At 35.5% G+C, this 27,324-nt stretch overlaps 1 protein-coding gene across 1 annotated transcript in view; it reads left to right on the forward strand.

Moving 5' to 3' along the window:
* CNTLN (centlein) overlaps positions 1-27,049 on the forward strand; it is a 201,251-nt gene extending 174,202 nt beyond the window's left edge. Inside the window, exons 22-26 of the mRNA XM_067316035.1 lie at positions 1,033-1,170; positions 1,552-1,737; positions 17,141-17,338; positions 18,661-18,738; positions 26,298-27,049. Coding sequence (XP_067172136.1) covers positions 1,033-1,170; positions 1,552-1,737; positions 17,141-17,338; positions 18,661-18,738; positions 26,298-26,399 — 702 coding nt within the window. The 3' untranslated portion in view covers positions 26,400-27,049. The remainder of the gene's footprint in view (positions 1-1,032; positions 1,171-1,551; positions 1,738-17,140; positions 17,339-18,660; positions 18,739-26,297) is intronic.
* The last annotated feature ends 275 nt before the right edge of the window (positions 27,050-27,324 follow it).

Raw genomic sequence — 27,324 nt, forward strand, 5'->3', positions numbered from 1 at the left:
GAAAAAGATTATGACATCTCATTGTCTGTGAGGTTATGCAGTGTATTATGCAGCGGATGACCCCAAAACAGAAATAAACAATTTGTCAGTTAGCTTTTATTTTCCTAAAATGTGGGCGCTTGCTGCATAGCACAGACACTACCTCTGCTTGCAGTCATTAAGCACTTTCAGCTCTAGAGAGAGATACTGTCTTACCCTCTGTGCCAAAGGTAAGGTGTTATTAAGAAGTCTTCAGCCAGAGTGTGAAAGCACAAGTAAGCGAGGGAGATAAAGAAATGAGAGAAATACCTAATTTTGTTTTTAGAGAAACGATTTAGAATGGAATGATGTACTTTAATCTTATTCTTTGAGTGTTTTGAACGTTACATATTTGATCATCCGCAGAAACAAATTCCATACATTTCTTTGATTATTAATTATGGAAAATCAACTTGATAAATGTGACATTATCTTCACCAGAAGATAAGAGAAATTCCCTAATACTTGAAACTGTCTGGACAACTCTATGATTAATACTGTCAGAAGAGCTGAATGAATTTCTTGGAGCATTCTTTTATTTCAGCTTACCCCAAATCAATGCTTGCATTATCTGGCAAAAGTGTATTATCTAAGAGGCTATGAGGCTATTAACTTGTAGACAGTTCTCTTTTTCTCAGCTAAGTCTTAATTAGTGTCTTCTACATCTGATAGAAAAAAAGGGTGGAAACTGTGGTTCATTCACTCTTACGTTCACTGTAGCTGTGAAACATATCTAAACCTACAGCCCTGCAAATTAAGAGCTTTTCTTTATATTTAATACATGTCAAGATTTCATGTAGCAAAGCTGTGTGCATACTGATCTCTACTTGATTAGTAACAGAGATTTGTTAAAGACTACAATTTCAGAAAAATACACTTCAATCAAATAATTTGTATAATACAGACAGGTATGTCTGTAATACAGATCAATATCAAGATTGATTTTGATTTGATTTTCGCTTTTAAGTTTTGTATCTTAATAATCAAATTGCTCTTTACCTTTCTTTATTTCAGGTAAAGGCACTGACTGAAGACTGTTCAAACAAAAAAACTTCAATTGACTCACTGAAACAAAGGCTTAATGTAGCTACCAAAGAAAAATCTCAGTATGAGCAGTTGTATAACAAGGCTAAGGATGACTTGGAGAAAAAGGTATATTAGAGTTGCGATGGCTCTACTGTGGAACCTTTTAATACCTTGTTTTTAAAAGAAAAATTGCAAGGTCATCAACTTAGACTTTTTAAATACATAAAGGGAAAAAAGAACAGAACAATAGTAGTGTGTCTGTCTGATTTCATTAACTCACATGGCTGAAAATTCAGAGACACTGAAACTTATGGATGTAATGACTGAAGATGAAATTACTTTTTTCATACAAAATTACATTTTATGCAATTTCACAAGTAGAACCTACACAAGTAGAATGTTCTGTGATGTTAACATGTTAACTTTTTTTTTTTTTTTTTAACTACTGTAACTCCCTGTCAGCTGTTATCATATCACTGACTGCTTTTTCTATCTGGATTATTTCAGCACCTCAAACTTACCAATCTAGAGAGCAAAATGATTGAGACTGAATGTGCTATGACTGTGCTTGAGACTACTGCATCCCAACAGCTCCATGGCTTGGCAAAACAAAGCGGTCAGGCTTTGGAAACTGTACAAAAGAGGCTTCTGCTTGCCAATGACAAAGCAGAAGAGTTCACAACGTTTGTGAAGGTTTGAATTTTGATTTTCTTTTGAGAGTCACCTAAGAAAAGAAAGTCTTGAGTGGAAGCAAAAAATTAAAAGGTCAGATAAGACTAATATTTTGGTGTGATCCCTGTTGTGGAGCAATCTTTGAGGTTCTTATGCTGGCCTGTTGTCAGCTCTGAGCTGGTCTAAAGGGAGACAAGAGCCAATGGCTCCAGATCCTTCTCTTAGTTTAGACTTCCATAATTCTTACTGGTCATCTTTTTTTATATGGCTGCCACTTGTTCCCAGGACAAAATGCTTATCTATGTAGCTAAGTTGTTTTACTAGCTTAGTTGTATTACTCTGGAGTAAAAAAATTTCCCAATGCATTTGAGAAAATAGTTCCTATCTGTTGGTTGGTGAGAATTACCTCATCTGACACATGCATGTGCACTTATTTTATTTTAATTAATTAATTTATTTTATTACAGAAGCATTAAATGAGGAATCATCTGTCTTGCAAAATTTAAAGCAGTTTTAAAAGCAGTACATAGAATATTCTTTCCTTATTTTGGTTACGTACTCAGCAATCTGCCATAGTACATCATGCAGTAATACTGTGTCTGTGATGTTATACAGATAGCTTCCTCATACTAATTCGGTGTGAAGCTCTGCAGAACAGACTAATCTGTGTTTTATAAATTAATATTTGAAATATAAATATTATTTATTTTTATAAAATAGACACCACTGTAACACAATGCTGCAATTTACATAATTAAGAATTACAATGCTCATTTAGTATATACCTACCTTGGATTTAGCATATACCTACTATGTACCTACTTTCAAACAAGGTTATTTATTATTGAGCCATGAGACAGTTCCACTTCTTTTCTTCCCGTGGATTTCTGTAGAGATAAGCTGCTATCGGATATCTTTGAGCAAGTCCAATAACCTCCCATGTAAACATAAGATTAAGATTTTAAAAAAGCAACTTTTCTAAGAAGCACAAATGCAAATGTAGGTTATCACAAGCAGATTGGATTTACCTAACAAAGAATGTAAGGAGAAAATTAAGGGTTGGTTTTCTTTACGTAACAGCCAAATAGAAGCATGGTAGAATGATATACCATAATTATATTGTAAACATTTCCTATATATTTTTTCCTGTTATATATAATCTTCCATTCAGGAAGGATTTTGGTACTAGAGAGAATGTGAAAGAAGTGAGTGTAAGTTGAGGGGGGGGAGAAGAGGAGAGAGGTGGCATTCTGCATTAAAAGCTCTATTACTTGTCTTTAGAGTTATTGATAACTCAGAACCACAGGATCTTGAATGCATTGGGATCAATATGCTACCTACAAAACCTGGGGGAGGGGTTGCTGGTGAGAGTCTGTTATATACAACTGGATTAAATTAGAGAGTATGACAAACTGTTAATTGGATACATATTTATAACATACAGCGTGGGTGGTTATGGGGAGCCCAATTTGGGACATGTATGCAGGTAACTGTAATTGCTAAATTGTAAAATCTAGTACTACTTTCTAAAAACTGTGGAAGATACAATCACAAACAAAAAATTACTGCATCCAAGATGCTGTAAGTCATTTTCGGACCTAATCTGTTGTTGCGTAGTACAGAGATCAGCTGTCCTGTCCTAAATTACATTCATTGGGAACAAACAAAGCACCTCAAATCAGTGGTATACATAGCTGGTGATTCAGAGCAGCTTATTTCTTTAAAGCTGTTGTGAGGAAGAATGGCTAGGAGAAAATAAGAATAGAAATTGTGCACTCCAAGAGTTTATTAGGTAACCAAAAACATAGTTCCATAATTAGAGGATAGTTCCTTATAAATGTCTACTTCAGTTTGATGGGAAAGAAAAGACAAAATTTAGAAATAAAAAGGCAATATAAAGTGAGTGGAAAATGGATTATACGCAATAAGCTGTAAATATGAGCAGCATTAGGGTATAGAGGATGGAGGAGAGGCTAAAGATATCAAGATGAAATCTGTGGATAGCAAAGCCAAGGACAGTAGTGAAGGGGAAGGATTTAAAAATGTGCTAATAGTAAGTCAAATATTGCAGACTAGATAGGACCTGTTATTAGACAAAAAATTCTTCGACTATGTAGAAAAGGTAGAAATCTTGTATGAATATTTCTGTTCAGTGTCTGGAAAGAAGGAGGCCAATGTTGTTTGAAGGTGATGAAATATTCCCAATTGGTTAGTGAGATGGAAGAGTTAAAACAATTTCTAGTAAGGAAAAGTATTTTACATTGAGAGGCTTGTATAACTTATACCTTGGTTGAAGGGATTTCTGTCCTGCCGATACTCATTTTCAATAAGTATTGAAAGTAAATAAGTATATACTCTTAATACTGGATGAGTATTTGGGTAGTCTAAAGGAAAGTTAATATTGTGTTGGTTTTCAGAAGGGGCAGTCAGGCTAGGAACTTACAGGTCAGTTAGTCTGACCTAATTTCTCAGTAAAATAAAGGAAATCTGATATGAATTTCAATTATTAAAGAATTGAAATATGGGGATAATTATACTACTTAGCATGGCTTTATGGAAAACAAGTTCTATTAAATAAACAGATTCTGGTCTCTGATTTCTTTCCCTGAAGAATGTTCCACTCAGTTGATAAAGGTTACTATTCACTGTAAAGTACTGTTTTTTAAGATGTCTGACCTAACACTCTGAGACATTCTGATAAAAAAAGGTATGCTATAGAATATCAATAAATATATGTTAAGTGGATTAAAAGTTACCTAAGTGATTGATCTGAAAAGTAATTCATGAAAGTTAGGTGTTTGTAGAGTTCTGTAAAGATCAGAGCTAAACTTCATTATTAAACATTTTCACAGAAGTAGGTATTAAATCCTGATAAAATTTGTGAATGGTGTTTATGAAAGACTGATAAATAATAATAAAGGTATGGCTGAATAATGAAGGTATGGCTGTCAAGTATAACGTCAGCTAGGCTCAATAAAACATATATTTTTTTTGTTACAGGAGAACACAAACTCTACCTGTATGAGAGAGCAAATGACTCTGAGATTTTAGATGCCTTTTATAAAGTTACATGTTTTCATCCCATCCAGCTTCCATCTGCACCATAATTCCTCTTTGTACAAGGCATCCAGTTTCTACAGTGTGTACCATTGTTCAATATTTTCTATAACATGTGTTATCCTATCTGATCCTCAGATGATCTTGCTGGCTATGTGCAGCACACCAATTACAGAGCAAGAAGGGTTTGGGTTTTTTTCACTGCTTGTGACAATGCATACAGAAAACAGCCATTGGATGAAGTTAAAAAAAATGGCTTTAGACTATTTCATTTGATGTCTGTATAAAGTATGGTACAGTGCAATACTTTGTTATGAAAGTGTCCAAAATACTGCCTAACTGGTTTCCTTCGTTACTGTGCTGTTTGTTTTACTCACCCAGAGTTTGACTGCATATTGCTGTCACAGACCATTAATGAAACCTCAAGGCCCAGTAATGCTGACTGTCCTATTCAACTCATACATGAGCAAAACTTTTGTTTATAAGATAAACTACAGTCATGACATCTGCTTAAGCACACAATCTCAGATCTTTTCTGACCTTGAGGAAGATGCTTCAAAATTCTGATAAGGCAGCTTATATTCAGCTTCTATTGTAATAAATAGTCAATGGTGCCTGAACGCTTCAAAGACAGCTTAGTGCATTTCTCACTTCTGCAGTGCCTCTGTGATTTGCGAGTTGTGTGCCCTCCGCAGAAGATACCACTGAAACGCAGCTCGCATCTGGTCTGTTCTGGCATTGTTCTTGATAGGTCTCCGATATAACCATCTGATAAAACTAATTGCCAGAATCAAGACCCATGGCAGTTTACTTGGCAAGCTTAGTGGATCTACTTGGGGATCTAGCTCGCACTCTCTTAAGGCATCTGCCCTCATTTCTGTTACTCAGAGCAGGTCTTAATCTGGGTGCATTTTGCCCTTGCTTTGCTGGTTGACTTACAGCTAGGTACACCCAGACATATGAGAGGTCTTATTGCACTGCTGCTTGGATGACTGATATTCTGCCAGTCATTTGCCATTCAGTGAGCTTACCTGATTTGCCAGTATTTATGAAACTCTTTTGCCTTTCTGCAGTTTCCCTTGAATCCTGGCATCAATTTTGCCATGGTGTGTTTTCTCACTGCTGTCTTGGGCAGTAGTTTAATTTGCAGTTTAAGATAAGTTAACACTGCTGTTAAAAAAGTTTCTCCTCTGAATGACCCCTGCAGCTCATTTTTTCCCCTATGACTCTACCTCCCCTGAAATTTCACAAACATTTTTATGTTCATGTATTGTGAGATAACTCAGAAAACTTGCATCAGTTTACTTTAACCTTTTGAAAACCCAGAGCACCACGGAGGGAGCAGAGCTGGGACACATTTTAATGGTTGCAGGTTGTAGATGCTGGAGTTGCCTTTTTCAGTAACAGTGCTGTTTGAAAATACCATGTGAAACTAGTCTTCCTGTTAGGAAAAAAAAAAAAAGGCCCTAATTGACAGTGACTCACCGCTTCCTTCTTAAAAATTCCTTCATTTGACAAATTCCTATTATTTGCTGTGACTGTCATTTTCTCTTGGATTGTTCCTGTGCTGTCAAAGATGGAACATTGCCAGGAAACAGATGTTCTTCTCAGAATGACCAAATGTAGATGATGTCCTATTTGCTCCTTTCTCAAAGGAAAAAAAAAAAAAAGGAGTTAGAGATGATATGTAGTTGTATTGGGAGGTTGAAATATTTGGGAACCATTCTGTGGCTTTTTGATTAGCTCATTTCCAAAAATGGAGCAACATGTACTGCTACTGCAAGTACCTCCAGCGGCAGACTCTGTTCTTTGGTTGAAAGCAAACCCTTGCAGTGGACTCTCAGAATTCTTCTGTTATGGTGGGCCAGTGAGAAATACTCTTCATAGGCTATTTCTGTTGGTGAATAAGTTTCGCTTCTCAAAGCCAAGGAAATCAGTTTCCTTGGCATCAGTATTCATCTGAGTTCTTTTGGACCCAGGATATGTGGAATATAATTTTTATATGGATACCTATGTTTCTTCCTTTAAAGACAAAGTTGAGCACTATAGGTAACTAAATTTTTCAGATGGACTGAAATAGAACTAGAGTTTGCTAAGCAGATGAAAATTGATTTATTTGGAAAATTTTACATAGTTGTATATGAACCAGGCCCATTCAGAAGTTTTGTTTGACCATAGATGTCTTCGTCAAGTTACAGGGACATCTTGCAAATAACAGGTGGTGTGTCACTTATGTAAATCAACACTGTCAGATTTGCTTTGGAAGTGGATGCCTTTCACATGACTTCAGGTTGGTAGGAAATATTCCCCTGTGGGAACCTTAGAAGCCAGAACATACGTATATTTCATTTATTACAGTCCAAACTGTCATCACATTATCTAGAAAACAGTATCCAGAATGATTATTTTGTGTTTTATGGAGTAGATGATGAGCCTGCCAATCTGTCTTCCTTCAGAATTAATAAAATATTTGGTTACAAGAAAGTGTTCTGGTTTGAGAATCAGTATTTTTATCTGCAGACTACACACCTTCAAGAGAAGGTGTCCTGTGTGCAAAGCAAAACTTGTGCAACTGAAAAATCTCACAATTAAGAAACCAGACACTTTCTGCTTTTTTCAATATGCATGCTACTTTAGGGAAAAAAGAGAACCACAGCTTTTATTAAGAAATACCAACCATTCTTGGTTCTGAGAAGAAATTGGTGATAAATAAAGCTAATCTCCATCAGGATTACTCTGCAGCTGGGATTTAGGCAAATTGAATCAGAGGCCTGAATAGTGACGGTGAATATCTATTAGACTGTAAACAGAATAATAGGCCCTGTGAATTCTAATGAATGAAGTGGATGGCTGAACTCTTACAGTTTACAGAAAGCATATGGTTAGTGATGCATGCAGTATGCCGGGAACTGCATATAATGTAGATGTCTTAATGGATAGAATCTTGATTACTAAAAATGAAGAATAAATAGAAAGCTTTTAGAGTTTTTCCTTACTCCTCTTTTTCTCTACTTTTTAGCTTTAGAATACCATTTCACTTCATTTTTTATGACTATGATAGACACAGATGATATAGATATAGCTTAAAATGTTTTGAACATTGTTTATTATTTTATATCCCTGTCTGTATTAACAATTTAGATAATTTAAGTGATTCAACCTGTGTAACCAAATTGCAAGATGTGCCAGGTTTCTGTAACTGCACATATAGGTCTCATGCAAAGTTTAGGTACGAGTCTGACTCACATAGGTAATTTTGTTGACATTAGTGCTAGTTTCATTTTTGTCATGAGGCCTAGGAACCGTCCTTATAGACCGTGACCCTATAATGGTAAACACTGTGCAAACATCCAGCAAACTAGAGCTGAACACAAAACCAACCTCCCAAAATTGCAAATAATTTCCTATTCTGCCTCAGGACAGGATTAAAATTCTTCCGAGATTTTCAGAGAATCAGACTGCTACAGGCTCAGCTGGGAGCTTCTTGGAGCCCACTGCAGTGCATTCCCTGGAAGGGTATAGATCTGCCTGTATTCCTTTAAACGGCTTGGAGAGGCTGCTCTTTAAAGCTGATATTCAGCTCTGTGCATAATCTGGAGACTTAGAAGAAAGCCTGGCTTAAAGATAGTGGCCAGTTTAGGGTCTGAAAGATAGAAAGAATGATGGCAACTGAAAAAAGAGGATAATGGGATGACTTGGGGAACAGAGGAATGAGTGCAATGTACATAATAAAGGCTCTGAGCTTCAACTGATAGTGAAGACTTCCTGGGGAAATGTTAGGAAAAATAGCAAAACTTGAAAAGGAGGAGGAAGGTCTCCAGTAGTGATTTATTTGAAAGTTCATGTAGAAATAGTTGTTCAGTTGATAAAATCACTAAAAGATAAAGCTGAGGCAGAGAGAAGAGAAAACACCAAAAGACCTTGTGAAGTCTCCACAGTACTTTAGCAGGGTGGGAGCAGAGGGGATCCCCCCAAAGGACGTGCTGAAAGAGCTATGGACAGGTGGGAAGAGTTCTAGGAGAGTGGAATCATAAAAGCCAGTAAATTACAATATTTTAAGAAAAACATAGTTGATAAGAGGCCAGCTGATTTATGGAATGTTTTTTTAAGAGGGATAAGGATTACCAGAACTGACCTCTTAAATTAGGTTTCAAATGTATGTGTGTTTCAGATGTACAGTGGTCTTAGGGCATTTGGTTTAGTTTTGCTGTGCTTTGTGTGTGTTTCTGCAGAAAGATAGCATAAGCTCAGGCACTGGATTGAGTATCAGGAAATCTTCATCACTGACTGCTATGTGACTTTGAGAGTGTTGCTTCATCTCTGTATTTCTTTGTCTGCCCTGAATATTCTTTGTTTGCCTTGTCTGATATAGCTGTGCTGACTTTATCTGCCCTAACTGTTCAGATAATACATTCTCTGAGATCCAGGCCATCTCTTCATACATGTGTGTGAAGCTCTAATCTCAGTCAGGCCCTGTTTTTCTATATAAATAAATAACTGTAATGTATGATGTTTAATAGAAATAATGCTAGTTTTGCTGACACCTGTGTAAATCAGATGTAATTCCACTGAAACAGAAGAATTTACAGCAGGAAAAAAATCATGTAAATGAGGTGAGACTTAAATGCTAAAGTAAGTAGGACTTTAAATTACTATTATTGCCCATTTCACATAAATATAATCTTAGAAACCAATATATTTTGACAGAAATATTCTGCATGTCATCCCATACTGATTATACATATTTCAACTCATTCTGTACTGTAGAGAAAACTATTTTTTCCTTTTAGAGATCACGAAACACGGTAATTGTGTTGAATATTTGGCAACAGTACAATAGAAACTATGATGTATTTGCTGATGTTTTTAAAAAAAAAAATCATCAGTCTGAAAACAATTGGGCATACAGCTTAAGTTTTTGACCTTCTTAGAGGTTAATGTACAGGAAAGATTAGATGGCTGTAAAGCTGTAATGATATCTGTGACCAAATATCCCTCATGTCAGTAAATATCTGATGTATATTCTGTAAGTGCGGTGCCTGTTCGATGCAACAAGAGAGGCTTCATTCCACCCAAAGCTCTGTTACTAAGAATGCTGTGAAAAGAGACAGAGTTTTAACATAAGATTTCAGGCATAAATGAAAGGTAAACAGTTATAAAGGGTGGATTAGAAAAGAAGAAAAAGAAAAAAGAAAAAGTTGACCAATAATGCAAAAAAGTTAATTTTGGATCACAAAGGAAACTTTAAAACACATGAATATACTCCTAATTAAATATTATGTACTTCTCTCGGTAAATATAAGTTAAGTTGTAATTGGCCATGATAGGTCCATTCCTGCATCTTTAAATGTGCTTTGTTTTATAAACAATCTAAAATTAAAAATTGGTTATGACCTAGATCATTTTTCTATTAAATGTAGAAATAAACTGAACTATATTTGAACTGAACTCAGCACAATGTAGTCAATTTCCTTTTCTTATTAATGTTAAAGATGTGCTAAAATATTTTTAATTTTCTGCCCTCTAGTTTTCCACACCTCGAGCTGGTTAATAAATTATAGTCAAAAGAATATATTCAATTTTGTACTTGAAAATAAATGATTTTAAAGAAATCATTTGTTTTCAATGGGTTTGAATCAATGAAGAGTAGTATTTAGGGAGAGAATGTAAAATGGATTAGGGAGCAATGATATTTGGAGAAATGTGGAGAAATACAGTATTTAAAGTTGCCAGCTAAATTCTGTGTCTTGATCTCTTAATGCAAAGCAGCAGTAACACATCTTAAACCAGCATAGTTATACTAGTTCAAATCTAATCTGACATCAGAATCAGATTATCAAATATTATACACTACAGTTTCTCATTTTTGTCATTGTACTTTAATATTCTTCTTGCTAGTTGCATTTTAAATGATTTTGGGGTATGCAGTTTTCAAGGACAGGAAATTAAGTTTTGTGTTCAAATACTGATATCCTGAGGTCCCTTTCAGTTTGTGTTATGTTGAGAGCTTTGTCAGGAAAGCTGTGGTGGATTTAGCTATAGTAGTTGAAAAACAATACTACCTTTTATTTTCCAGATGTTATTACCATAATTGGGTTTGGGATATAACTGAATTTGCCTTTTCTAGTTCACAGTCCATCATCTATAACTCAGAGCCATGAAGAAGGGAGGATTGTGCTAGGATGCTGGACTGTGAACTGGAGACAGTTTTTTGCTACAAAGGTAGAAGAGGCTGGTAGTATTTTAAAATATTTTAAACTTCAATTAATTTTTCGGAGCATGTCTGTTACGTCTTTATTTATGGTTCTGTGTGTTCAGGTTTGCTTCTGGTAATGAATGTGAAAAATCTTGTAGATGCAACTGCAGTATGACATTATTTTGTATGTACATACTGCAATTTCTCAATCCTTATTTAAAATGGAATTCTTACAAGTCTTACAAGCACATTGCTTCCAGGCACTATGTGCTTTCATCTTCTGCTGCTCTCTGTGAAGCTGTGAGCATTATTCTCAGTGCTAATCAACATAAAATTGTTTTTTTTAATTGTATACATCAGTCTGATACCTAGCTTTTCTAGATGTATTTTTCCCTTTCAGTTGTTTATTAAATTAGCCTTTGAAACTTTGAAGCTCTGTTAATTTTTAGATAATGTTGTCACTCTTGTATTCCAGAATGTATCTTTTTGTTTTATTTGGGTTTAAATGCATTCTACAACTTGAAAATATGCTTACTTTTATTTTCTTTTCCATCAAGATGAAAAGTCTATCTTAATTCCTCCAAATATGTACAAATAAATCTAAGAGCTGATCTATATAGTTTAAAATATATTTGTTCAGAGATGTTAGAACTACAGCAAAAACTGACAGAAGCCATGCTGAAGCTTGGTAAATAATGCCAGTGGAGAGCACAGCACATGATAAATGTGACCTGCATGACATTGGTAGAAAAAAGTTTGTACCACTTTTAATATCTAGAAATAGCATTCTAGGTTGTTGTTAAACACTGAAGCTGTTAGTTGGAGGAAGCTAAGGTTGGTCTTTAGATCCTCTGCACCTTTTCAGTCTTCTTTGAGGGCATCTGCTGGAGTCCCTGGAATCATTTATGGTCTCTGCGGACTGTAAGAGTTAAGCTGACCTCCCGAGGCTGTCTCATTCCGATGGGTCAGGACGCTGCATTTTACAGCCCTTGCCCAGACCAGTCTGCTACAATGGTCTGTCTTGTCTTTGTTTCTCATCCATGCTCTTGCCCCTTCCTAATCAAAACAAATTGATGCCTAGAAGGTATATTTGTTCAAGTGAAGGAAATAGTTGAGCTTAAATGATATATATATTTAAAAAAAAATGGCTGTAGAAATTTTGATTACCTCTGACTTATACAGAAGTCCATGCGGTGAAATCAGTTTAAACATTAGTATTCAATGTATTTTGACAGTCATAGAGAGGCAATCAGATCCAAATAATTGCACTTGCATTGAAGAAACTTGAATGCTTGTCTATGCTGCTGATACAGTGTATGATATCATCTCTTTGTGTGAGTTTATACATTCATTCTGTGTTTCGTCTCCATAATGGTAAGCTATTTGAGGTGTTTGTGCTCTCTCACCTTTTACAGTGACAGGATGTACCCTAACCTTGGACCAGCAATTATTACGGTATTACATAAGTAGAGAAGTTCTTTAATCTGCTAAATTCAGATTGTTTTCCACAGGCAACTGTTACACCTTCACAATACTCCTGTTCTCTTAGGAAACTAACCTGTTTCATGAAATATTTTCCATTTCATTTTTGATGTAATGGTATAGGTCACATCCTTACACCATTCCAATCTATAAAACATGTGAGTTTCTAAATACACAATAATTGTAGCTAGAGATATTTTCATATTGAACTATACACGAATAAAGTATAATGCAGTTTGAATGCTGGAATCAGTTTATATACATATTGCAAAGTAACTTTGACAAAGAAAGTCCTTTGTGATTAGAGTCTGAAACTTGACTGTTTGTTTGAAGAAGTTAGGGCCAAAAATAACTTTAATTGTTAATTTTTTTACTATAATTGCCATAGGAAGGATGTGCCAAAGTTGTTACTATTATAGTTGAAATTTCAAGGGTAGAACAATTCTGTACATTATTCTTATTGTACAAAGCGCAGTAAAGCTTACTAATATTCCTATTGCATAAGTAATATGGGCCATGGCTTCTGCTGTGAGAGCTCCACTGGTGCTAGATTGTAGCTTTAAATAGCTACAGAGCTGGCGCCAGGTTTGTCCTGGAGCCATTAAGCTTTATTACACTACAAAAAATAACAATAGAATGTGTAAATTAACATGATAATTATAATAATTTTAGGCATTGATTTGGTCAAGTGGCATTTGGGGCCGTTGATCAACTTTCATCAAGTTCAAGATCAACTAGTGTCAAAGCTATTTGGGATATAAGGAAAGTTAAAACACAAACCCTATTAATAGTCTGCAGAGTCTGTATATCACCACAGTTTCTTTGGGTGTTTAAGCAAGTACAACCTTTTAAAGGAAAAAAAAACCACATTCATCTTTATAGATATAAAAGCTGGCAAAAGATACATTGTTAAAAAGTCTTCATTTGCTGAGGTCAAGGTTGAAAAATATTATCTCAAGAATGAATATTTTCGGTTGTGAAAATTCAGTAATGGGGCTTATAAGAGGGTTTTTAGAACTGTGGGCAACCCAGGAGACATAATACATAGATATAACTATATAAACAAATGGAGTTTGCAGGTAATGCAACAATTACTACTGACAAAAGAGAGCTGGGTACTTTAGGCTTACTTTTTGTGATTTTAAGCTTATTTTGTTATAGTTGGACCATTACCAATTGCACTGATACGTTGTAGTTTTCACGAATTAATCAGGGATTCCTATTCTTGTTGGCTGGCGGAAGCTAAGTGCGTCCCACAGGAATAAATCTTGACAGTAACATCTAAGCTGGGAAAATGACTTTAGCAACAAAATATCCCCTAGATTTCACACAAAAGAAAACAAAGAGAAGATCAAATGCTAGTATTACTGGTACTAATAAAGAATTTTTTAATCAAAAAGCATTATTACAGCTTAAGAATGTGAAGAAAGCATGTTCCAAAATTGCTAATTTGGGTGTTCAGCTTGGATGTCCATAAGGTAGCCTGCTTTTTCATATATGCTGAAAGCCTGTGCTTTAGGGTATTAATACTGCTAAAGGAAAGAGCAACTGAAATTTAAGTTCCATATGTTAATGATATACTGTGATTATATATAATGTGCATGTTTGCATATCAAAAGCTGTTGGTTTTAATTTTCTCTTTCCTTGTTTTTTGTTTAAACTTCCCTTACATTTTTCTTTTGGCTTGTTGCTATGGTTTCTCCAGTCTTTTTCTTGTACCTGACTTTCTGGTGATCTGAACTAATGGATCAAGGAAGAGTAGAATCACAGTTTCTGGGTTCTGCTGTTGCTATTGCCATTGACTCGTTCGTTAACGACGAGCTTCTTTTGAAGTTTATATCCACTTAAAAATTTTTTTAATAATGTCCTATCATAAGAATATTGTCTGGCAGTGTTTATATTGTCTGAGATGTTCAAGTCAATGTTTAACATTGTTTATCATAATGCTTCTTGTTTGTCTTTGCTTGGATATTTATCATTATTTTTAGTCTTTCCATTTAGCTTTTCAATTCATTTTCTTGTATTTTGTTTCTTTAATTTACATTTCTTCTTTACACCAGCATACCAGTGTGCACTTCCCGGCTGGATTATATGTGTCTGAGAGAGTTCTCATTACTTTTAAAACTTTGGAAGCTTTAATTTGATTGGAAAAGGAGAGCTGAGCTTATTTTACCGCTGTCAAATACATTTATTTTTTCAAGTACACAATAAAATGTTGCAGGAGCCAACTTGCTGTTGGATCATTTCAAATGCTACAGAAACTGTTGTAATGCATCTGTAATTTTCTCACACAACTGTGTTGTGCTTTTCTATTTGGGTTTCTCTGCCCTCTTAGTCTGTTTCTTTCTGTGAGCTTGATCCAAGTTGTCTTAGTTCCCTGCCCGTAACATTTCAAGTCTCTCCTCTCCTCTCAGCTTACTCACAGAAAGGTCTATGTACAAGGTACTCTGCTGGAAATGCTACAGAAGGTGGGACCCACTCTCGAGTAAAGAAACTGGACAAATTTCATTGTACCTTCTCTCCTCAAATTTGTGTTAGGGTAATTTTGTTTCTAATAATTAATTTTAGCTAAATATGGCAAAATATTAAATTGGAAAAGTCAAATAAAAATAAATAGATCTTGGAATCAGATGAATGCATTGTGATTTTTTTGAAATATATCAGCAAATGTACTTTAATGACTGTTTTGAATACACTAGAGGCCATAGAGTACTTTACCCCAATAAACAGGCTTCATAATTCTGCAGTCAGTTTCTATGAAGTGAAGGCATTGTGCAGCAAAAGAATTTTCAGGAATTTATCAGCTACTGATGAGAGATCGTTTAATAAAATGAGCCCTACATATGACGATCGAAAGAAAATTTTATTCTCTCATTTTAAACTCAGCCAAGGTGTCTGTGTTGACAGCTGCAGTTCTGCTTGACTCATGCAAGTTGAATACACTAGAAGGATCTTCTGACATTGAGTTACTGTTCTTGTCTCTCTAACCAACAATTTTTAAATAGTATCATCTTGCTCTGCTTTTACAAAATGTTTGTGTCAAATTTGCATAAATATTAAAACAAAATAACGTCACTTATACAACCAACAGTTTAAACTAATTCTTTGTGTTACTTAACTAAACCAGATAATTTTAGATATGGGAGAATTAGGAACTTGAACCTCCAACATTTTTGTTACGCAGTTTGGCTCAGGTTCAGCTGTGGAAGATACTGTTCAGTATTTGTGTCGTGTTGGGGAACAAAAACAGAAATCTTGCTTGGATTCCATTCAGCTTTTTGGAAACAATCTCTTAGGTCATTCAGGTTAACAAGGTATTTTCTGCAGGATGTTTCCTACTGTTTCTTCTATTCTACTTTTAAATAAACTAAAGAGAGTGGTCTCACCTCTGTTGGGTTCATCATCTCCCTTTCATTATCAGTACAATTTTTTGTCTGGTGATCTATTTTTAGCTTTTTCTAGTTTTTTTGTTATGATTTCTGAATCCCAGGCATCCCTTTTTATCACCCCAGATAACTGTTCTACTTTCTTATTGCTCAAAACGTTAAAACAGCTGTACTTTTCAGACTGTATCAGTAAGTTTTCTCTTAACCATGTTCTTCTGCTTTTCTTGTTTCTTTAAGCTGTGAGTGTCTTTCTGGCTTAGGAGTGTATACCGTCTTACTGAAATGATCACTGGAAAAATTTCCTTTATTATTATTATTATTAGCAGTAGTAATATTAATGACTAGCAATAGTAGTAATGATAATAAAGATAGTGCTATTAATGCAGCATCAGCAGCATCAGACCTCCTATCAAGCTCTTGTTTTTCCTTAAGTTAATTAAGGGTCTTCAACAGCAGAAATGGGAGATAAAATTGAGGCTTCCCTTGGTACCTGTGGCCTCTGGGCCTTTTCAAAGCCACGGCTAAGGATGTATTGCTGCTGTGGTTCTGTTTTGGCGCCTGTTCCTCTTTACCAGCCTGTGCTTGTATCTGTTTAAAGCGTTTACTTAATCTGCTAACAGCAGGGCAGCAAAGAAACTGCCTGCCTTGGCGAGGCCTTGTGTATAGGCCAGCTGCATATAAAATACAACAGTCCCTGTTTAAGCCTGGAATAATAATAGTATAGTGGACCTGTGTGCTGTAAGCGTATGCTGTTTATCACCACTACTGTGATGATTTAGACTGTAGAAAGGATATAGGAAGGAATCAATAGTCAGGAAAATTTGGACTATCTTGTCTTGGTCAGAACCAAAATACTGCCATTTCTTCATGCACTGCAGTACAAGTAAGCTCAAAAAGGATCTCTGTTTGAATACAGTAATACCTGCCACTTTTGAAGTTATTTTAAGAACATTTTTGGCAGGCTGAATCAGGAAAGAATTTGTAATTGATTTCGTGGAAGCTGCTTTGTTTTATTAATCATGGCATTTTGAATATGGTTAGTTTGCTAAAAGCATATGGAAAAATATTTGTACAAATGTTTGACAACATTGAATGATTTAATAGATTTAATCCAGTTGGGTTTAATTCATACTTGTTTTCCAATTAATGTTATTTTGTGTTACAGAATGTATCATATTCAACCAGTAACATGTATGAAGACAGTTCCTACCTAAAGGAGCTTATTTGAAATGATGTTACTTTTTGCATAGTACTTGCACTTTAAGAAAATTACAATGGAGTATTTTCTGCTTGCATCTTCCAGGCTCTAACCAGAGAGTTACAGCACAGCGTACAAGAGCTGAGAACAAAAATCAAGCAGGCAAAAAAAAAGGGAGAAGTGCGAACATGCAAAAAAGGTCTTTCCCAAGAGTGTGTTCAGCGAGCCCAGTCCTTGGCAGCATCTATCCTTAATGTTTCAAAAACTGATCTTGAGGAGATATTAGAAGTAGAAGATGATGAGGTAAGTTATTTTAAGGGATCTTTAGTAAAAAGGGGCCAGATCAGAAGGTGGTGTAAATTTCCACTTTTGAGGCAAAGAATTGCCCATTAAAGATTGGAAACTGATTGTACAGCATCTACCACAAAGAAAACAGAACAGTTGGGTTTAAATAAAGAGGGCAGATTAGCGACTAATAAGGGGGCAAGCCTTCGCGTATGCATAAATAAAATATAAATATGCTGATTTGAGCATATAGGTACAGAGCCATTATTTGAAAATTTGTAGTAATTTCCTTTTTTCATGAGACCATTTGATAGAATTACACATTTTAAACAGACTTTTGCATTAATGAAAACAACATTAGAATGTATCTTGCTGTGCCAGATTGATTCTGTTGATGCTTACTTTCTTGAATTGTGGTACGTATTAAAGGTATTTGCAGCAGACAGATGGTTTCTGGGAGAACCCATTGCTTTTTTGGTTGATCCTATGATACATTTTACTGTGAAATATTTGATAGTTTCATCGAATCACTGTCTATTAAACAAATACAGTAACAGGATTTCTTATCCAGATATATTTAAGTCTGATCAAATAGTACATGAAAAAGGCTATACACTTTTGTTTAATGAGTGTCTAGGAGCTGACCATCATTGGGTAGGATCAGTACTCTGGTGATGACTTAAAATTTGGCTCTATATTGCAGAAATCACAAAAGGGAGTTTTCACAGTTGTTAAATGAAGATGCAGTGTATATATATGCACAATGTAGATTATGCTGATGAATATGAACATTATGGTCTGATCCCTGCCCTGTTTGCCAGCACTTATGGACCCATTTAAAGTGATTGACTTTGACAGAATTTTTCTATACTTACCTTATTGTCAAAGTAATTTCTGTATCCTGTATCTTGTTGTAATCAGTGTTGTGAATGTGTGTGTAAAACATGCATATACTCAACTATAAACAGAAAACAAATATACAGTAGATGAATTTGCAGTATACAAATTTAGATACATATTCCATTTATCAGTGTGTAGACTCAGGAACCTTTAAGTTGAACTTGTAAAATGTGCACATAGATGCATTCATCAAACATATACCCATATATTCATATGAAATGAACAGGCCATGCAAGTTTCTAGGAACATGCACAAATGAGGACAGGTTTATAAATTTAACAGAGCTCTCCCATTTTGTAGATATGGTTTAGTTTTCCAAGCATAGTCCCCACTTCCACGTGCTGTTTGTTTTATGTACATCCAGTTACATGTATATTGTTCATTATGTTCTTATCAGGTGGTGTCAAAATACTGTATCTGTTATATTTTCCTATTTTTAGGAAACAGCAAAGACAAAAATGGAATCTGAAAAAGATAAAGAGTGGCTGCAGTATATACAGAAGCTTCTTGAAGCACAGGTGCTAAATTTATATCTTCCCTTAATGAATTATAACTTTCTAAACTGAATAGCTAAGTGTTTTTAGGTTGTCATTAATTCATTGCCTTTGTAATTATGCTGCCATTGATGATCTTAAACTATACAGTGATAAGGCAATGTAAGATCCTTGTTTTGTAGCATTTCTGTATTTATCTTAAAATAAGAATCATTGGACAGGACTGAAGAGATGTTAACCTGAGATTTGTGGTAGCTAACTTAACAGCTGAAAACAATATCTGGAGAAAACTGGCACAGATCTTGGCAAATGTGTTAATTAAATTATTGAGACAGTCTGTAATGCTTGCTAGAGTGAAAAGGATCCATTCTCTCATACATCTTAGGAAAAAGAGATTTTTTATTAGGTGCCTTTAAAGTTAGTAGTTGATATGGACACCTGAGGAGTTCATGGGTTTCAGTGACCTTTTACTGTGGACCTGTTTCCAGTCAATTCATGTTTTCCTCATAGCCAGACAGCTGTTTATTATCGTGTCTTCCCGCATTCTCTACAATATTTTCTACTGAGACCTCGAGCAGCTTGTTAGTGGGAAGTAAATATTGATTTGGCATCCTGTCAATGCAGAAAGAATGAAAAAATTTCCACCAGAGGCCCCTCAAACATTTTCCTATCGACATTTTCTGGGCAGAGAGGAAAGCTGCATAGAGGATGACAAGGCTGAGACTAGCAGAAATCCCTGAGGGGTCCATTCAGACTGCCGCTGTGACCTGTGTGATACTTTTTCTTCTCTTTCAAGTCTTTTTTTTAATACACACATGGTCTGTTGGGATGCTCCCCTCTTGTAAGTGATCAAGGGCAGTTTATTGGCAGGTGAGAGCCCTGCTTTTCTAGCCATAGTCAGCTTTTGTTTGGACATCACTGACAACACACACTGACTCTTGAAACTTTTCCATTATATTTTAGTTGTCTCCTTTATTCAGATGATGTGTAGCTGATGTCTGAAATGAAATAAAATTTGATTTCATAAATCAAATGTTCCTAATGCATATTCAGGAGCATGGGTCCATTAGCTATGTAGTTCATTTCTATTAAGAATGTGAATGATTGAAAATATTTTGAAAGCCATTTCAAGGGAACAATCACTTGCAGATTGAAATATTTTATCATTAATAGGTCTTCTGTCTAGATTGTGTCCTATGACCAAATTTTAAAGTAATGACAGTTTTTTCCTCTTTCATTATCAAAACTTACTACCATTAAGACTGCCTAATTGCTGCAATGGAGGAGATGGAAATTTCAGTTTGCTTTTATTGGCTTTCTCAGAAATACTGTCATTTTAATTTAAATATCTCTTAGTGCTACATGCAACACAGCAGTAAAAACAAACAGTTCTATTCACTAAATTTCCTTCATTTTAAGAAATTTTAAAACATCAATATTAATTGTGAGATTCGGTACATATTACAGATTCCAAAAGAAGAATCAGATTCACATAATATGAGTAAGAATTCCTGTTCTTTTCTTGTTCTTCAGCACATCATTAAAAAATCCTTAGCAGAATGTTATCATTCCTCTTCATCTTGTATAGAGAGACAGTGAAAGATGTGAGGGTAATTTTTGGGAAGCCAGCCATCTTCAGAATCACAAATGGGCATTAGTTCTTCTAAGGAGCATCCAGCTCTGCTTTCCGCTTCTGTCCATGCTAAATCATATGGATGGAAATTTCTGTGATATTCAAGGCTCTATTTGGGAGCAACTCATGGAAGATTTCTATGCCCTTTAAAAGGTTGGTTGTAGGTTCCTTTAGTAATTTGTAATACTTCTGATTGGAAAACTAAAGCTTATTGTGAAATGCAAGCTTTTTATTAGGACTTTGCTCAAAATAGACTGTTGACTTAGTGATACAGGTTGGCAAACTGTGTACCCATTTGCACCTTGAACAAAGATGCAGACTTCCTCTTTCCGTTATTCTGAGAAATTATTGAGTTGAAAATCACATCAGATCACTTAATATTACAGTTTGATATAGTGTCTTTTTGTGCCATTGAGCCAGGACTTTGGAACATAATTGCCCAGCAGTATTGATTTAATTGCCTAGGTTTATTTGTGGACTCCTAATTATTGACTGGAGGTAAATTTAATGGAGAAACCTTTATGAACACTGGGAAACTGCTGCTGTTGCTGTTATACATAATGAACTGCATCATATCCCTTTAGATCATTCTTCAAGCTAATTTTATTCCACTGTGACAGTACGATAACATTTAAAATGTCATAGACATTTTATTTTTATTACTGACATACGCCATTTTACTGCTGCATTAGAATTTTGGGGGGGACTGAGGGAAGCACTAGTTGCTTTTTACTGTCATTTTATAGATTCCCCTAGAGTGTAATCATAAGCTATAGCACACCTCTGTTTTACACTTCATCTGTACCTTTATTTTCTGTACTCTTATGACATGAAAGAATCTAATTTCTGTCAGCTTTACAAAAATATTAATATTTCAATGATTAATATTTTTGCATTCATGAGACTCACAGACTCCGGTCAGAATTTGTGTCCCTATTCTACCAACACACGTGACAGAAACTGTGCAAGTGCTGAGAAGCTTACAGTCAGATAAAGGGATCTCTGCTTCAGGGTGTTACTATGCAAATAAGAATCATTTAATCTAGAAGTACAGTCAGGTTCTGAATTCTACAGAGCTGGTAAAAATCACTTACTGTCTTATCCTACGTCTCAAATGGCCAACGAGTGCTTTTTGCAGTTGCCTTTTGCATTCATGCACTAACACCCAATGATGAAAGCGATGTCACTACGGTATAAATATGAAACATCTCAATAGCTTACATTAGGATGCCTATGAAGAACCTGTACATGGAGAGACTTCACAGCAGTGCGTGTGGGTATCTGCCTTATGTCCCTCCATATTGGTATCTTGTGCCCTGTATAGAGACACCAGACTGGTTATGCTGTAGTGACTGGGCACAGGAGAGAGGGGCTGGCAGATGTATCGCATCATAGGCCATCAAGTTCTTAGGACTTCATGGTATTTGGGGAAGGAGGGCACAAGGACGTTTATCACCATTAAGTAGGTGTGTTTACAGCTTGCAAGACATGGAATGAGGTCTCTACCTGCTCCCTCCTGCACATCTCCTGGGGATACAGTATGTGTCTTATTATCTGAACCAGACTCAGTATAGTAACACTCTCTTTTTATAGTCATCAGATACCTGAAGTCATCAGTCAACCAGGAACCAAGGCCTTCATTCATTGTGACTGACTATAGCAATACTGTCTCTGAACAATCAGCTGATAATTTTGTATATGAGTACAGCATGTTGGCCCCAACCCAGATTACTGCCTGCAGTCACTGAGAACTATTTTTTAATAAAATACAATCATCTGCCTAACTCTTCCAAGCATTATACCAAATGACAGCATTGATTTAGCATATCTCTTATCAGATACACAGCAGCACTTGTCTTCCCTCCCTCCTCATATACTCCTAGGGATATCACATCTTACATAAATAAAGCTGCCTAATAAAGCCTTTCCTCTCATGATCTCCTTATTAATATACAAATCATATTCCAGTGGCGAAAACATACAGAAAAATTCCCTCCCCTGTTCTCCAGGCTCTCTGTAAGTATGTATATAATCCATCTCCAAAACACAGGTTTGCAATAGTATATTCAGTCTTCATCAGTAAGAATTTTCCACAACCCCTTTTTAGGATTTACACTGGCTTCTAGATTTAGATTTCCTCTGGTCTCATCTGGGAATGTACATTAACAGCCATGGTTGTTTCCTTTTGGATTTCCCAGGTTAGGAAACCTAACCTGCTTTCCTCTAGTTAGTCTCTCTCCACCCTGCCTCTTACTTCCCCTTTTCTTTGAACAAGTCTCTGTTTGTTGTCTGTCTCCTTCTCACATGCACACACACACACTCACCCGTGCACAAGCACGCATGCATCTGCACACTCACCACTGTCACCATCACCAGGTATTTCCAGTCCTTGCACCTTAAAAAGTGGCACCAGTGTAGTCTGAGCCATATCTTAGATACCATTAACATTGATACCAAACGTCAGATAGTAACGATGATTTTGTTGTCACTGCAAGGATAAATGCTCAGTTCTGCATGTTGACAATTCATGGTCGTATAAATCTATGTTTTATCTGGTGTGCAGAAATGGAAACACATTGCATCATTTGTCCTAGACTGAGTAAAAGGAGAAACTGGCTTGACTACTCAGGATAGGAATACATATATATCTGCACACACAAGCACATATATATTTATATACACATATATGTATTTGCAGCCATCACAAAGTAGAATGGACAAAGAATAATAACAAAGTGAAGAATTGCTGTGTAGTTTACTATTTTTTTTTAAACTTTGACTGTAGTCTACACTGAAATTGGGAGCTTTTGATCATTTTAAATTAGAGTTCCTTTAGTTTTATTTCAGATTGTTCTCTGTGGTTCACCTAATTCCATTTGAGACTGTTCTGAGGTTTGTTTGGATAGTTTTGTCATGCAAAAAGTGTTACACTGCTGATCTCTACAGGGAAATGTAGATTAGGTGTAACCACTAATTTGTATATTCCAGAAGTTAAATACCTTTATTTTTACGTTACCATATATCTAACTCATTAAATGAGTCTGTGGAGCAGAGTCTGAGGATATAGCACTCCATGAATGGGGATGCCATGTCTCTTAAGAATAACAGCAACATTCAGTTGCAATCATTATGAGTCTTTACACTGGCAGATCAGAAACTATATATTTATGCACATGTGTGCTGAGAGAAATTTGGTAATATTCAGTAAGGTTGATAAATATTACTAGTTTAATTTTTACAGAAAGGATCTCTGAAAGATGCATAATCAAGGTCAGAATAAATCTGTGAGAGAAGTAAAAGTAATCAACAGAATACCTGCCTATTTTGGACCATATTACCTTCCAGTTATCCATACACCAAGATACCTGTCTGTATTGATCAGATGTGTAAGAAATATTCCAATATTCTATCCTTATGCTTTCTAGTAGCAAAGAAGAAATCTGTAATTATGATAAAGGTAAAACAAACAAACAAATATATAAAAATCTTTAAATCCAGATTTCTTTTGTTTTCTCAAGTTGTCTCAATTTACACAAAACAGTTAAATATTACTTCTCTTAAAACTTATCATAATGTACTGATTTAGGACCACTGTCATTGTTATTGCTTAGTGTTCAGATGAATTGGTTGTGGCCCAGATGAGTGGAAACCACTTGAAGGAAATACTGTTCTGTATTAAAATACATAATTATCAGTGGTATAAACAAGCTTTCACTCCTTCAGTGTGCACTCAGCACTCACCGAACTCACAAAGCCTTCCCAAGCATATGGCAGTCTTGGGACCTGAGATGAATGCTTTGGAGGAGAGACATCTTCAACCTTTGTGAAGTCCTGAGCAGAAATGCAGAGGGAATCTTCCCAGGATAGTTGCAGAGCCATCGTTAAAAGTAAATCTGACAGGCTTCTATTAAAGATGAAGACTGTGGAGATTATCCATTTCTGGGTGTCTGTATGTAAAGAAAACCAGATAAAAACATTTCTCTGAAACTTTCTCTGAAACCGTCAAATGTGAAATAATGACATAACATTCAACTTTCCAATGCTTTTGATTTAAATGAATGATTTAAATGGAAAGACTTCTTTAAAGATCGCTTTGCTATGACATGCAAGCCACAGAGAGCAGTGAACAGCAAGTAAAATATAGCTAGAATGATATGAACCAGAGACATCAATAAGGAACATTCATCTCAGGCAGAACATTAAGGAGGTAAAATGTATCAAAAATGAATGTAGTCAAGCTAGGGAAGAAGAATTAGACTCTTTGAAATCATGGTAAAGTGTTCTTGTAAAAAACGGACTTGGGCAATGAGGGAGAACAATTAGAGTGAACAGGATGCTGGGGTCAGTGTTTTTACAGCACAGCAGCAAGTAAGTGTCACAGAATTTCAGATAAGATTATGTCTTATATTACTACGGATAGATTCGCACTTGGTGAGTTGGATACTTCTATTCCCTAAAAGCACAATAGTGTTCAGGAGAAGGCTGACAGGTGTAGTTGACTAGTTCAGAAAATTCTTATCATAGACAAAAGGTGTATCTGACAGATGGAGATATGGATGGCCAGCAAGTGCCAGCCCTTCCAAAACCCCTTCCTGCAGAAATGAGTAATAATGTATATTATCAACCCTTTTCCATAACTGCAAAGTGACTGTTGAGCAGAATGCAGCATTGCTTTATATCCCATTGTAGTCAATTTATGATAGATGCTCAGTATTAAAAGGATTTTTCTTGCTATCATTTAAGATATTTTTTCATGGCTCATTAATAAATATCTGCATCTAGATTTCCATCTGTATATCAGTTCTAACATTACAGCAGTATTTGTATTTGGTGTACGTTTACATCCTTTTTTAATCTGTTTTTATAGTTTTTGTTTTGTGTATATAGAAAGTAAGCAGTGCTCTGTCCAGTACAAGAATCATACAGATTTTTCTTTAAGGTGGAAAGAAGAGTGTAAAATTAAAATCAGTTCTAGATACAGAAGTATGGCTTTGAACTACAGTTGGGGAAACCAGAGAAAACTTGTGATTTGCCTGCTCCGCTAATTGATAGATTTTACCTGATTTATTCCTGGTGGCCTTATTATGGTAAAATTCTCTCTCCTTCTGGTAAAAACTGCAGCTGTTACTTTTGCAGTGAGACTGAGCCCTCTGTCACCACTGATTTCACCAGGAATTCAAGAGAGCTGACAGTGCTCTCTGCAGCTGGCGGAAGCTCCCCAGAAGTGAGCTAAAACTGCTGGGCTCTGCTCTGGCACCATATTGTCCACTATTGGCAGAATAACAATAAACAATGTTTTGTGGCATCTCTAAAAGCACATTCCAACATCAGTGTGCACATACACCAAAACTGTGTAACAAAACCTGGTTTAAATATTAAAGTAATTAAAACAACATACCACATCTCTTCCTTTTGAAGACTCAGGTTGTAAGGAGATGTAAGAGGTTTGCACTTTTCTCTATAGTATGTAAATACAAATTGTTGCCATCATGGGTTTTTTTTTTTTGTTCGCAAGTTCAGTCTAAGGCAGTTGCCACAACATAGAGAGCTGCATTGGTAGTTCATATCCTCCTGAGAGCAGTGAATGTACATACACTACCATTTCTGCATGACATAGAGATGACTGTAACCTCATATTGATCAGCTGATTGAAAGTAAATGACAGAGTTGCTGGTACTGCAGTTTACATCATTAACATGGTCAGTAAACCATGAATTGTTCAATAAGGCGTTTATCTTTTTTCATTTTACTCTGTTCTTTTATCATTTTTATGATAGAGAGCAAAGTTTCAGACACTAACCAGGCAGATCAGCTTTAAAGATCAGATGTGTGCATGTGTGGTAGTTGTCAGAAATAAGTGAAATCTAATGGCTTAAAGATACTTAATAAATGTTTTTCACCTGAAGAAAATAAAGTTCAATGATTATTTTTCTTACTGTTTCTTTTTCAGTTTCCTTTTGCCTCGTATTTAATGGATGCCATACTGGAAAAATTAAATGAGAAGAAGAAACTGGTAGAAGAGTACAGTTCTCTCATGAAGCACACCACATGATATTGCTAAGATGTATGTTTGCCAAGTGTGACTGAAAAATGTGTGCTGTTTTCTGAGTTCTTTTCTCTTCACATAACGAACTATCATTAGGCATGTTCAATACATAAGTAGAAACCGTGAACCAATTAATTGTTGAACAAGAGGAATTAATTACATTCCTATTTAGAAAGAAGAGTGTAGTGTTTGATTGCTCAAGACAAAAATTGCTGCAAATCAATGTAAAGTTAAAAATGATTTTACTTTATGTGCATTAACAATGAACATCAGTGCAAGCTTTGAAGAGACAAGATGTTTTTGATATGATGGATACAGGTCTGTACAGTTCAGTAAGTGCAAAAAACAGTCAAGTAATTCCTGCTTGTACCAGTCAGAACAGTAGAGCTGGGATTTACAAAGGAACTGGGAATTTCATTGGGATTTTGCATAACTTAATTCTTTTGGCTTCTTTTTAAATCCCAGCTTTATTATATATGCTAAATAAAATGATATACTCTTTTTATACTGAGGAAGAAAAGAAAAAAAAGAAAATGAAGACAAACGATTCAGAGTAGAGTAATAACTCTGGGAAAAGTTGTATTTTTCTTTTAGTAGAGTGTATTCTGTGCAATGTATTTATTTGTATTTAAGAGATTTAATACAATAAAGTTATTTCCAATAGTGCCAGGAGTCTCAGTTCTTTCTGAACTAACACCAAGCTGCAGGCCCTCCCTTTTGTTTGGGGAAGAGTTTTGGTCAGCTTTCAAGAGGTCTCTATATCCTAATATCCACCAAGACTTCTCTGATAGTACCAATATGTAATTGCTTCTTCTTAACATCTTTGATCTTAACAGTTCATATTCCTCAGGCCCAACCTACCTCAAAAAAGGAAATATCCAGGTTTTTGTATCCATGTAGCAATACCACTTTCCTCTTACATGTGGCTCTT

The sequence above is a fragment of the Apteryx mantelli genome, chromosome Z (genome assembly GCF_036417845.1).
Source record: "Apteryx mantelli isolate bAptMan1 chromosome Z, bAptMan1.hap1, whole genome shotgun sequence".
Lineage (NCBI taxonomy): Eukaryota > Metazoa > Chordata > Aves > Apterygiformes > Apterygidae > Apteryx > Apteryx mantelli.